This window comes from Lolium rigidum, chromosome 6 (genome assembly GCF_022539505.1).
Source record: "Lolium rigidum isolate FL_2022 chromosome 6, APGP_CSIRO_Lrig_0.1, whole genome shotgun sequence".
Lineage (NCBI taxonomy): Eukaryota > Viridiplantae > Streptophyta > Magnoliopsida > Poales > Poaceae > Lolium > Lolium rigidum.
Window position 1 is genome coordinate 223,601,093 of NC_061513.1, and position 13,552 is coordinate 223,614,644.

General features: G+C 41.5%; 1 protein-coding gene across 5 annotated transcripts; it reads right to left on the reverse strand.

Annotated features, from left to right (window-relative positions):
- Positions 1–1,467: 1,467 nt before the first annotated feature.
- LOC124660500 (phosphatidylinositol transfer protein 3-like) lies at positions 1,468–7,881 on the reverse strand. Of its 5 annotated transcripts, XM_047198321.1 has the most exons (7): positions 7,617–7,881; positions 6,815–6,854; positions 4,242–4,365; positions 3,971–4,150; positions 3,460–3,558; positions 2,639–2,881; positions 1,468–2,092 (listed from the first exon to the last, which is right to left on the reverse strand). In XM_047198321.1, the coding sequence occupies exons 3-7, from the start codon at positions 4,314–4,316 to the stop codon at positions 1,802–1,804; spliced, it is 888 nt and encodes a 295-aa protein (XP_047054277.1). In that variant the 5' UTR covers positions 4,317–4,365; positions 6,815–6,854; positions 7,617–7,881; the 3' UTR covers positions 1,468–1,801. The 5 variants fall into 5 exon arrangements, with proteins under 5 accessions (XP_047054277.1, XP_047054276.1, XP_047054274.1 ...); XM_047198320.1 differs by lacking the exon at positions 6,815–6,854; XM_047198318.1 differs by lacking the exons at positions 6,815–6,854; positions 7,617–7,881 and adding an exon at positions 7,099–7,378.
- Positions 7,882–13,552: the final 5,671 nt, after the last annotated feature.

The following is a 13,552-nucleotide window of genomic DNA, read 5'->3' on the forward strand; positions in this document are numbered from 1 at the left end:
ATGTGCAAAGAAGAAATAAATCCCAAACTTTCACGCAAAAAAATAAAATCGTATCTTCTCCTGTGAGCTCATGCCGACATGATCGACCTTCTACAGTACTTCCAATTACCCATGGCTGCTTGGTCCTGCCGCCATAACCGGAGCTTCAGCCCCTGCTCTGCAGTCAGCCCGACGCGGAGAATCCCGGCGCCATCCCTCTGTCTGTATCGCTGGACAGGAATGGTTGCTCTTTCAGACATTAGGGTTGATGTGGGTTAAATGGGGAACGAATCCGATGTTTGTGGTTAACTTCCGCGGAGGAATGTGTCATCTCGATCGGACATGCACATTTATGGAATCCAAGAGCCTTATCTGAGAGCAAGTTAGCCAAGTGTATGCTACTACCTCCGTTTCAAGGAATAAGGCCCCTCGTTTTACGAGCTTTTTGTTTGACCAAGAATTACTTCAAATAGATAAAGATTATTTGTATGAAATTAATATCATTAAAAAGGTTTTTCAATACGAATCCAATGATACTAATTACATATAATATAATTAAGATTTTGTTGCTCAATTTTTATGGTTAAAGTTCGTCTTGAAATACGCGTGCGCCTTATTCTTTGAAACGGAGGTAGTATAAACAAATGATTGCTAATTTGTAATTTCTTAAAAAACAGCTAATTTATAGCCATTGTATATTATAGTAACCTATAAAATGTGTTACTACCTCTGTTTATAAATAGATGTCGAAACTTTATCTAAATTTAGATATATCTAAACACTCTTTAGTAGATACATCTAAATTTGAACAACTCTTCGACATGCATTTATGGATGGAGGTAGTACTTTATCAATATGTGATATTTTTTACTCTCACTAACTGCCTAGAAGCACATGCTAAAATTAGTTCTTGCATGAAATTTCACTTAACATCTCTCTCCTCTAACTAGCCAAGAGGTTATTTAATCCTTATAGCTAAACTTGCTCTAAGAGTATAGAAGTTCTCTCTCGGCACTTCCGAAGGCATGGGCTGTCTCCTCTCCTACAAGCTTGAGCAACTCCTTGTTCAAAACGTCTGTGGTGCTATTGTTACAAGTTATACTGAGGGTGCTACCAAAAAAATCCACAAAAATCTAAATGCCCTGCAACATTCACTTGCAGATTTAAACAAACAAAAATTTGTGTTTATGCAAGCTTAAAAAAAACATATACAACCAATTGCTACAAACTAAAAACTTCTTCACCAAAATATTCAAGTACACGTACTATATTTCCGCTATGCATTTTCAGGTCGGATCAGATTTTTGGTCCAAGTCTACTCGCCAGATATGATCAATTATTCCTTCACTCTGAAATAAGTTACTCCACATAAACTGGCATATATAAATAAAAGCTAATTTTGTATTTGCCATCAGAGAATCCCACAAAGCAACTAGAACCGACCATTACGGCCATCAAACGTAAATTACTATACCAATACTCAGATAATTAAATAGGCAGTCTTAAAAGTTACTCATGCAACACATGAGCTGCACCAAATTATTCCGTATAGAAGCCTGCAACAACAGGGCATCAGTAATAAGATTTCTCATTTAAGTTACTCCGTAGATGTCAACGCATGACAGGTTCTGGTGCAAACTTTCCTTCAGGAACTTCTATAGTATACCACGGACAGATAACATTCCATGTCTTGGACCCAAAAACAGGATCAACAAGAGGATTGTAAACTGGCACGAAAGGTCTGCTAGTTAGATGATTGTGTATTTTTCTTTCTTGACCCTATCCACCTCCGAAATGGAGCAAATATTAGCAGTTGAGCAACTCAGGCCTTCGCTTCTCCATCTCCGTGCTTTGGGGAATCCGTTCCACTGTAGAAGGAAGCCTCGCTTGAAGCGTCAGAGCCTGTGTCGTTAGATTGCATCTTCTTGTCATCCAGTTTCATTTGTTCCGCGTAGCTTGTGTATTCAAAGGTGGCTGTATTCCTTCCCCCGAATGCCGAGTCAAGCTTGTCAAGGTCGAAGACCTCTCCCATTATCTTCAGGCTCTCCTTATCGTTGGAGTACACAAACTTCACCTTCTTGTGCGTCTCATGGTCCAAGAATGGCTTCACTATCTGCCATTCGTATGTATGTTAGGCCCTTTGATCTTACAAAAGTGAACTAGCTCAATTAGGAATAGCATAGAACAAGGCAGCTAACAGAATCTTTCCAGAAGGAAATGATACTGACATGTAGGACCTGATAACACTATTTCCAATATGCACATGTTGTGGTTTATACTGTTTCCACTGTTTCAACTTAGCTTTAGGGAATGTAGCACGCCACATAGGAACTTTTAATGGTTGAATAATGCTGAAAAAAGATATCATAGGAGACTGCCAATATTGCGAAAGCAAAGCAGCAAAGGCCAATTACAGAAGAAAAATAGGTAGGTTAGCTAAAGGGCTGTGAAATGACTCGAGAAATAGTTAAGGAATACCATGTACAGTAGACTGGAACACATCATTCATGATTTTCAAACAAGCAAGATACTGCTACTCGCACAACTCTCAACATCGTGGCTGCAAATCTATCTTTTGTAATTCACCTATGCGAGTATGGACACAAGGCAACAATGTTGGTTCAAGTGTAAAGATAATTCAAGTTGTGCAGCTGCTTACCTTCCAGAAAGACTCAAATACTCTAGGAGGATTGTAAAGGATCGCTAGGCCCAGTCTCTCAGGATAACAGTCTTGCAAAACGCTCACAGTCTCTCGGGTCACCTTCAGTGGAGTACTTCCCAGCGACCAGCCCTGGAAGTCTGTCAGCCACACCATCTTCTCCTGATCATCCGTCAAATTCATAATCGCTTTCTCCAGAGAGTAAACAAGATACTTGATCTGTTCCTTTCCCGAGGTAGTGTTCTGTTATACATCAGCATTATGGACACACAGTTAGAATGACTGAAGTTACTATGCTTCACATCAGAACCACAAACTTAACTAGTCCAGACTCCAGAGTGACGTGAGTTGAAAGGCAACTCAAAGTTTACAGAATAAACATAAAGAGTCATTCCTAAAAGTAAACTACCAGTTTACCATCATAAAAAAAAATACTAGTTCAAGGTAAATATGTGTCAAGAGAAACGATAACAAAAATATGCATCTCAAGATTCATATGTTATACAATAGAAAAAAAAAGTTTCATACTTTGATTTGCAAAAAGCATGAAATTATCATTGGTTCCTCACAACACTGATTGAGCATTCGGATATGATTTAGAAAAATATCAGCAGAGTTAGCATGATAGCTCCATAATCATGGTTGACAATTGTAATGTCCCTTTCACATCTCAACCAGACCATGCAACTCCAATATGGTTTCAAAGCATATTATTCTACAGGTATATGCATATATTCTCGTGTTTCTTTATGAGAATATACATCTCAAGAACCTTATGATAAAATATTTCCAGATATTTGCTCTGCAGGCAATAAGCTAACCTCTAAGCCTGGCCTCATCACAAGAACAGTCCTTCCAAGTTTGTCCTTGTAGTCAGCCCTATATATTTTTCCAGTCTCTGCTTCATGTGCAATGTCTTCCTGAAGATTGAAGGATGAAAAATTTACATTACCCTGTAAATCTGGTAATACAAGCAACTTGTAAAGTATCATGAACAATCGGCTTCTGCATTATAACTCTCCCCAGCAGTTCAATAATATTGATATCATTCAATTGGCACAGTGGCGTGCATCATTACAATGGCCGTGTGCATCAATTGATGGAGCGGCCAGGGTGGAGGGGGTCCTTTTCGGGAAAAAAAACAGCCATGTATAATTGTCACTGATAATACTTATTCCTCATACACTAAACTTATTTTTACAGGCATCCTGAATACTACCTGCTGTTCTCACTTATCACCGATGTCCTAATTATATGGATCTTTGTTTTGGCCAATAAATGCATGCATATTCAATTGAGCATGAAGATATCGAGCGGTTAAATCAGACATACCCAGGAAATCATTTCTGGCTTGTATGATGCCCGCCACTTGACAGCTCCTTTCAGCATTTTACTTGCTTTCTGCACATTCCAGTTTCTTGCTCGAAGAAATCTCAATATTGATGCATCCGAAAGGAAACCCTGTATTGCTACTGACGAGGGTTCACCAAGTTGCTTCCGTAACTCATCTATCTGCACAGTAAACAGCACATCAAAACAGACTTAGAATTAAATTCTTCAATAGAACCAAGCAAAGATCTAACAGTGAACAGAAATATCTTACTTTCTGTTGCTGTTCTTCCAGGGTCAAGGTTTTCTCTGTTGCACCACTGTTGCTTGATTTCCAGAGAAAGGACATATTTACTAACTGGAGGGAGACGACTCTACTAGATATAGAGTCAAACCAGCTGCAAGAAAAAAAAAGGACAAATAAACATAATTACCATCTTCATTGTCTGCGGATGATGGAGTTGACTGGCAGAAGACAGAATGATAACAAACTCAATAAGCCAGTCAAAAGGAAAAGGGTGTGACAGATGAAAATTCATGTACACGTAGTACCACAAAATTAACAGAAACTGGGCACTCCACATTTTACGATGGATAAATGCTCATGAAGTAACTAAAACAAATAAACCTAGGAAATTCATTATCAAAAAACGCTCGGCGCCAAGTGCATGGAGAAATAGAGAAATAACACCACAGGATAGATCGAGACACAAACCATGGGAACTTTTGAAATGGGAGAAACCTAGCCGGGCAAACCACTAAATTTCACTCTGGCATCCAGTCCATACACGATAGTATGGGTGCTTGATGGAAAATTAAAGACGCGATAACACTTGTGGAATATTTATATATGCTTCAGTTGTCCCTTTCTCTAAGTATAATTGGATCTGCTAAAGCCAGAGACAGCTTTAATGCTAGAAACAGCTTTATGTGGGCTACAGAACAGGTCGAGATCAAGTCATCGCGAGCTAAACTAACTACCAGCGGCGGCAGTTCCTATCTTTCAGAAGTGATAACTGCGAAAAGAATCTTGGATCGAGGGGGAGAGATCGGAAATCTACGAGTTTCCTCACGCGGAAGAACACTCAATCATCCTAAGAAAACAAAGTGCTATGAGTCTACGAATTCCATGAATCGGCAACCAAGCCTGCATGTAAAACCAAATAGCACAGTTCATGGTTGTGGCACCTAAATCAACCAAACAGTAGGAACCGGGTTAGAGGGCGGCGGCCACGCACCTCGGCGATCAGTGTATGGGTGGTTGTGTTGACTGGCAAAAGAACGGAATGATCACTAGCTCAATAGGACAACAGGGTGTGAATACTGAAAATTCAGGTATATGCAGTACTACAAAACTAACAAAACTGTCACTCTCCTTTTACGATGGATAAACAGCTCATGAAGTAACTAAAACAAATAGACCTAGGAGATTCATAATTATAAAACGCACATCGCCGAGAGCAGGGAGAAATAGAAAATTAACATCACGGGATAGATCGAGTCAGAAATCATGGGAACCTCCGAAATGGGAGAAACCTAGCTGGACAAGCCACTAAATTCCACTCTGGCATCCGGTCCATACTCCATAATACTGGTGCTTGATGGAAAATTAAAGACACGATAACACTTGTGGAATATTCAGATATGCTTCAGTTGTCCCTATCTCCAAGTATAATTGGATCTGCTAATGCCAGAGACAGCTTTAATGCTAGAAACAGCTTTACGTGGCCTACAGAACAGGTCAAGATCAAGTCATCAGGAACTAAACTAACTACCAACGGCGGCAGTTCCTATCTTCCAGAATTGTTAACTGCGAAAAGAATCTTGGAATTCAAGGGGGGAGATCCGAAATCTATGAGTTTCCTCACGCGGAAGAACACTCAATCATCCTAAGAAAACAAAGAGTCTACGAATTCCATGAACCAACAACCGCGCCGGCATGTAAAACCAAATAGCACAGTTCATGGTTGTGGCGCCTGAATGAACCAAACAGTGAGAACCGAGTTAGAGAGCGGCGGCCACGCACCTCGACAATCACCTTCTTTGTGTATGGGTGGCGGTGTTGACTTGCAAAAGAGAAGAATGATCACTAACTCAATAAGACGAAAGGGTGTGAATACTGAAAATTCAGGTATATTATGTAGTATAAAACTAACGAGAACTGGCACTCTCCCTTTTTATGATCTATACCAGATCAGCTCATAACTAGAACAAATGAACCTAGGAAGTTCATAATTTGAAAAACGCTCAGAGCCAAGAGGCAGAGAGGAAAAAAAGAAAGAAAATTTAACAGCACATGATAGATTGAGCCAAACATATACCATGGGAACCTCTGAAATGGGAGAAACCTAGCCGAGCAAGCCACTAAATTCCACTCTGGCATCCGGTCCATACTCCATAATAATGGTGCTTGATAGAAAGTTAAAGACACGATAACACTTGTTGCATATTAAGATATGCTTCAGGTGTCCCTTTCTGCAAGTATAATTTGATCTGATAAGGCCAGAGACAGCTTTAATGCTAGAAACAGCTTTATGTGGGGTACAGAACAGGTCGAGATCAAGTCAATGCGAACTAAACAAACTACGGGCGGCGGCAGTTCCTATCTTCCAGAATTGTTAACTGCGAAAATAATCTTGGAATTCAAGGGGGGGGGGAGATTGAAATCTACGAGTTTCCTCACGCGGGAGAACACTCAATCATCGTAAGAAAACAAAGTGCTATGAGTGTACGAATTACATGGATCTACAACGAAACCATCATCTAAAACCAAATAGCACAGTTCATGGCTGTGGGCCTGAATCAACCAAACAGTAGGAACTGGGACAGAGGGCGGCAGCCACGCACCTCGGCAATCACCTTCTTTGTGTATGGGTGGTTGTGTTGACTGGCAAAAGAGTAGAATGATCACTAACTCAATAAGACGAAATGGTGCGAATACTGAAAATTCAGGTATATTATGTAGTATAAAACTAACGAAAACTGGCAGTCTCCCTTTTTATGATCTATACCAGCTCAGCTCATAACTAGAACAAATGAAGCTAGGAAATTCATAATGAAAAAACGCTCAGAGCCAAGAGGCAGGGAGGGAGAAAAAGAAAGAAAATTTAACAGCACATGATAGAACATACCATGGGAACCTCCGAAATGGGAGAAACCTAGGCGGGCAAGCCACTAAAATCCACTCTGGCATCTGGTCCATACTCCATAACACTGGTGCGTGATGGCAAAATAAAGACGCGATAACACTGTTGGATATTTGGATACGCTTCAGGTGTCCCTTTCTCGCAGACCCCGGTATAATTGGATCTGCTAATGCTGGAGACAGCTTTAAAGCCGTGTGCTACAGAGCAGGTCGAGATCGAGCCGACGCGAGCTAACTAGAGGCAGTTCCTATCTTCCAGGAGCGTTAACAGTTGACAGCGGAAAAGATGGCTGGGGTTCGAGCGGGGGACAGATCGAAATCTCTACTGGTTTTCTCACGCGGAGAACACCCAATCATCCTAAAGAAAACGGCAGACAGGTGCTATGAGTCTAGGAATTCCGTGAATCTACAGCCGAGGCGGCCTGTGAAAGAAGAGTTTGTGGTTGCGGCGCCTGAATCAATCGAACAGTGGGAGGCGGGAGATGGAGGGCGGCGGCGACGCACCTGGCGGATCAGGATCCCGCTCTCTCGGCGCCGGCGACGACTGGCGGCAAGAAACGGCCTCAGAGACCACCGCAAGTTCTCGGAAGGATCCCGGTGAGGAAGGCGGGGAGGTAGTGGGGTGGTAGTAGTGGGGGGGGATAAAGGGCGGAGATAATTGGAAAGAGTTGAATCCTTCCCGGCGTTCGCGGGGCGGAGGGGGAAAGAAAGGAAGGAAGAAAGTCGCCTCGCCACCGTCGCAGCACGGCAGCAGGAACAGCCAGGCGTCAGCTGCGTCACCAACCACTACACTAGACTAGACTAGAGCGAACCACCATGGAGCCGCCGCGCGTCAGGGGTTGGACGGCCGGCACAAGAGTACAAGATGCTCTTCAAGCATTTTTTTTAACTAACAAAGATGATGACACCACACCACGAGGTCCACGAGGGCCCAAAGATTCGGCAACTGCATTCTATACAACAAAATGAATTACTAGCTTAAAAAATGAATATTGTATGAGTTTATTTTTTCAAATCCTTTATAGCCTAGAACTTGTAATATTGTTAATTTGCTTAGTTCACAAAGGGTAAATCACAGGGTAGCACATTTTTAAAATATCCAATATCCAATTAGACCAGGGACCCCTTTGTCCTGCCGTGTTCTTCTCGTTGTCGTCCCCTCCACACCGTTCTTTCTTTCGCCGTCGTCGAGTTTTAGTGTTGAGCAAAGCCCGATCAGTGTCGCGGCAGTAGGGCCTCTCTTGGCGATGACTCTCTCTCTCTCTCTCTCTCTCTCTCTCTCTCTCTCTCTCTCTCTCTCTCTCTCTCTCTCTGGCATCACTAGGGTTGTCGGCCATGTACTACATAGACCCGGCGACAGTTTGATGCATCGACGGTAGTGGAGGGTGAGCTTGGACAAGTGAATCTGCACACTCCTGGGATCTAGACCTGCATGAGCCAACGGGGTTTGGTTCGTGGAAGCGTCGGCTTTCGGTGGCATCTTGGCATCATGGTGGGACCGTGATGATCTAGTGGCTTTGTCAAGAGAAGTCACAACGTAACTTTACCGATGTGTCACTGATGTGTGTAGCTGACACGTCCGTTGGGAACCCCAAGAGGAAGGTGTGATGCGCACAGCGGCAAGTTTCCCTCAGTAAGAAACCAAGGTTTAATCGAACCAGTAGGAGTCAAGAAGCACGTTGAAGGTTGATGGCGGCGGGATGTAGTGCGGCGCAACACCGGAGATTCGGCGCCAACGTGGAACCTGCACAACACAACCAAAGTACTTTGCCCCAATGAAACAGTGAGGTTGTCAATCTCACCTGGCTTGCTGTAACAAAGGGTTAACCGTATTGTGTGGAAGATGATTGTTTGCAAGAAAACGAGTAAAGAACAAGTATTGCAGACAGATTTGTATTTCGAGTATAAAAGAATGGACCGGGGTCCACGAGTTCACTAGAGGTGTCTCTCCCATAAGATAAAAGCATGTTGGGTGAACAAATTACGGTCGAGCAATTGACAAATAGAGAGGGCATAACAATGCACATACATGTCATGATAAATATAGTGAGATTTAATTGGGCATTACGACAAAGTACATAGACCGCCATCCAGACATGCATCTATGCCTAAAAAGTCCACCTTCGAGTTATCATCCGAACCCCTTCCGGTATTAAGTTGCAAAACAACGGACAATTGCATTAAGTATGGTGCGTAATGTAATCAACAACTACATCCTTAGACATAGCATCAATGTTTTATCCCTAGTGGCAACGAGCACATCCACAACCTTAGAACTTTACGTCACTTGTCCTAGATATCAATGGAGGCATGAACCCACTATCGAGCATAAATACTCCCTCTTGGAGTTAAGAGCAAAAACTTGGCCGAGCCTCTACTAATAACGGAGAGCATGCAAGATCATAAACAACACATAGGTAATAACTTGATAATTAACATAACATAGTATTCTCTATCCATCGGATCCCGACAAACACAACATATAGCATTACGGATAGATGATCTTGATCATGTTAGGCAGCTCACAAGATCCAACAATGAAGCACAATGAGGAGAAGACAACCATCTAGCTACTCGCTATGGACCCATAGTCCAGGGGTGAACTACTCACTCATCACTCCGGAGGCGACCATGGCGGTGAAGAGTCCTCCGGGAGATGAATCCCCTCTCCGGCAGGGGGCCGGAGGAGATCTCCAGAATCCCCCGAGATGGGATTGGCGGCGGCGGCGTCTCGGTAGGGTTTTCCGTATCGTGGCTCTCGATGCGGGGGTTTCGCGACGGAGGCTTTAAGTAGGCGGAAGGGCAACGCGGGGGCCACACGAGGGCCCCACACCATAGGTCGGCGCGGCCGGGGCCCGGGCCGCGCCGCCCTAGTGTGGCGGCGCCTCGTGGCCCCACTTCGACTCCTCTTCGGTCTTCGGAAGCTTCGTGGCAAAATAGGACCCCGGGCGTTGATTTCGTCCAATTCCGAGAATATTTCGTTACTAGGATTTCGAAACCAAAAACAGCTAGAACAAAGAAGCGGCTCTTCGGCATCTTGTTAATAGGTTAGTTCCAGAAAATGCACGAATATGACATAAAGTGTGCATAAAACATGTAAATCATCAATAATGTGGCATGGAACATAAGAAATTATCGATACGTCGGAGACGTATCAGCATCCCCAAGCTTAGTTCTGCTCGTCCCGAGCAGGTAAAACGATAACAAAGATAATTTCTGAAGTGACATGCCATCATAACCTTGATCATACTATTTGTAAACATATGTAATGAATGCAGCGATCAAAACAATGGTAATGACATGAGTAAACAAGTGAATCATAAAGCAAAGACTTTTCATGAATAGTACTTCAAGACAAGCATCAATAAGTCTTGCATAAGAGTTAACTCATAAAGCAATAAATCAAAGTAAAGGTATTGAAGCAACACAAAGGAAGATTAAGTTTCAGCGGTTGCTTTCAACTTGTAACATGTATATCTCATGGATAATTGTCAACATAGAGTAATATAACAAGTGCAATATGCAAGTATGTAGGAATCAATGCACGGTTCACACAAGTGTTTGCTTCTTGAGGTGGAGAGAGATAGGTGAACTGACTCAACATAAAAGTAAAAAGAATGGTCCTTCAAAGAGGAAAGCATCGATTGCTATATTTGTGCTAGAGCCTTTATTTTGAAAACATGAAACAATTTTGTCAACGGTAGTAATAAAGCATATGAGTTATGTAAATTATATCTTACAAGTTGCAAGCCTCATGCATAGTATACTAATAGTGCCCGCACCTTGTCCTAATTAGCTTGGACTACCGGATCATCGCAATACACATGTTTTAACCAAGTGTCACAATGGGGTACCTCCATGCCGCTCGTACAAAGGTCTAAGGAGAAAGCTCGCATTTTGGATTTCTCGCTTTTGATTATTCTCAACTTAGACATCCATACAGGGACAACTTGGACAACAGATAATGGACTCCTCTTTAATGCATAAGCATGTGGCAACAATTATTATTCTCATATGAGATTGAGGATATATGTCCAAAACTCGAAACTTCCACCATGAATCATGGCTTTAGTTAGCGGCCCAATGTTCTTCTCTAACAATATGCATGCTCCAACCATTAAGGTGGTAGATCTCTCTTACTTCAGACAAGACGGACATGCGTAGCAACTCACATGATATTCAAGAAAGAATAGTTGATGGCGTCCCCAGAAACATGGTTATCGCACAACAAGCAACTTAATAAGAGATAAAGTGCATAAGTACATATTCAATACCACAATAGTTTTTAAGCTATTTGTCCCATGAGCTATATATTGCAAAGGTGAATGATGGAATTTTAAAGGTAGCACTCAAGCAATTTACTTTGGAATGGCGGATAAATACCATGTAGTAGGTAGGTATGGTGGACACAAATGGCATAGTGGTTGGCTCAAGGATTTTGGATGCATGAGAAGTATTCCCTCTCGATACAAGGTTTAGGCTAGCAAGGTTATTTGAAACAAACACAAGGATGAATGGTGTAGCAAAACTCACATAAAAGACATATTGTAAACATTATAAGACTCTACACCGTCTTCCTTGTTGTTCAAAACTCAATACTAGATATTATCTAGACTCTAGAGAAACCAAATATGCAAACCAAATTAGCAAGCTCTAAGTGTTTCTTCATTAATGGGTGCAAAGTATATGATGCAAGAGCTTAAACATGAGCACAACAATTGCCAAGTATCAAATTATCCATGACATTTTAGAATTACTACATGTAGCATTTTCCAATTCCAACCATATAACAATTTAACGAAGAAGAAACTTCGCCATGAATACTATGAGTAAAGCCTAAGGACATACTTGTCCATATGCTACAGCGGAGCGTGTCTCTCTCCCATACAGTGAATGCTAGGATCCATTTTATTCAAACAAAAACAAAAACAAAAATAAACAGACGCTCCAAGCAAAGCACATAAGATGTGGCCGAATAAAAATATAGTTTCACGGGAGGAACCTGATAATGTTGTCGATGAAGAAGGGGATGCCTTGGGCATCCCCAAGCTTAGACGCTTGAGTCTTCTTAGAATATGCAGGGGTGAACCACCGGGGCATCTCCAAGCTTAGAGCTTTCACTCTCCTTGATCATATTGTATCATACTCCTCTCTTGATCCTTGAGAACTTCCTCCACACCAAACTCGAAACAACTCATTAGAGGGTTAGTGGACAATAAAAATTAACATGTTCAGAGGTGACACAATCATTCTTAACACTTCTGGACATTGCATAAAGCTACTGAACATTAATGGATCAAAGAAATTCATCCAACATAGCAAAAGAGGCAATGCGAAATAAAAGGCAGAATCTGTCAAAACAGAATAGTCCGTAAAGATGGATTTTATTGAGGCACCAGACTTGCTCAAATGAAAATGCCCAAATTTAATGAAAGTTGCGTACATATCTGAGGATCACTCACGTAAATTGGCTTAATTTTCTGAGTTACCTACGGAGAATTAGACCCAGATTCGTGACAGACAAAGAAATGCTGTTTCTAGCGCAGTAATCCAAATCTAGTATTCACTTTACTATCAAAGACTTTACTTGGCACAACAAAACTCAAAACTAAGATAAGGAGAGGTTGCTACAGTAGTAAACAACTTCCAAGACTCAAATATAAAACAAAAATACTGTAGTAAAAACATGGGTTGTCTCCCATAAGCGCTTTTCTTTAACGCCTTTCTGCTAGGCGCAGAAAGTGTATATCAAGTAACATCAAGAGATGAAGCATCAACATCATAATTTGTTCTAATAATAGAATCATAAGGTAACTTCATTCTCTTTCTAGGGAAGTGTTCCATACCTTTCTTGAGAGGAAATTGATATTTAATATTACCTTCCTTCATATCAATAGTAGCACCAACGGTTCGAAGAAAAGGTCTTCCCAATATAATGGGGCAAGATGCATTGCATTCAATATCCAAGACAACAAAATCAACGGGGACAAGGTTATTGTTAACCATAATATGAACATTATCAACTCTCCCCAAGGGTTTCTTTTTAGCATTATCAACAAGATTAACATCCAGATAACAATTTTTCAATTGTGGCAAGTCAAGCATATCATAGACTTTCTTAGGCATAACAGAAATACTTGCACCAAGATCACATAAAGCATTACAATCAAAATCATTGACCCTCATTTTAATGATGGGCTCCCAACCATCCTCTAGCTTTCTAGGAATAGAAGTTTCAAGTTTTAGTTTCTCTTCTCTAGCTTTTATGAGAGCATTTGTAATATGTTTTGTGAAAGCCAAGTTTATAGCGCTAGCATTGGGACTCTTAGCAAGTTTTTGTAAGAACTTTATAACTTCAGAGATGTGGCAATCATCAAAATCTAAATCATTACAATCTAAAGCAATGGGATTATCATCCCCAAGGTTGGAAAAAAATTCAG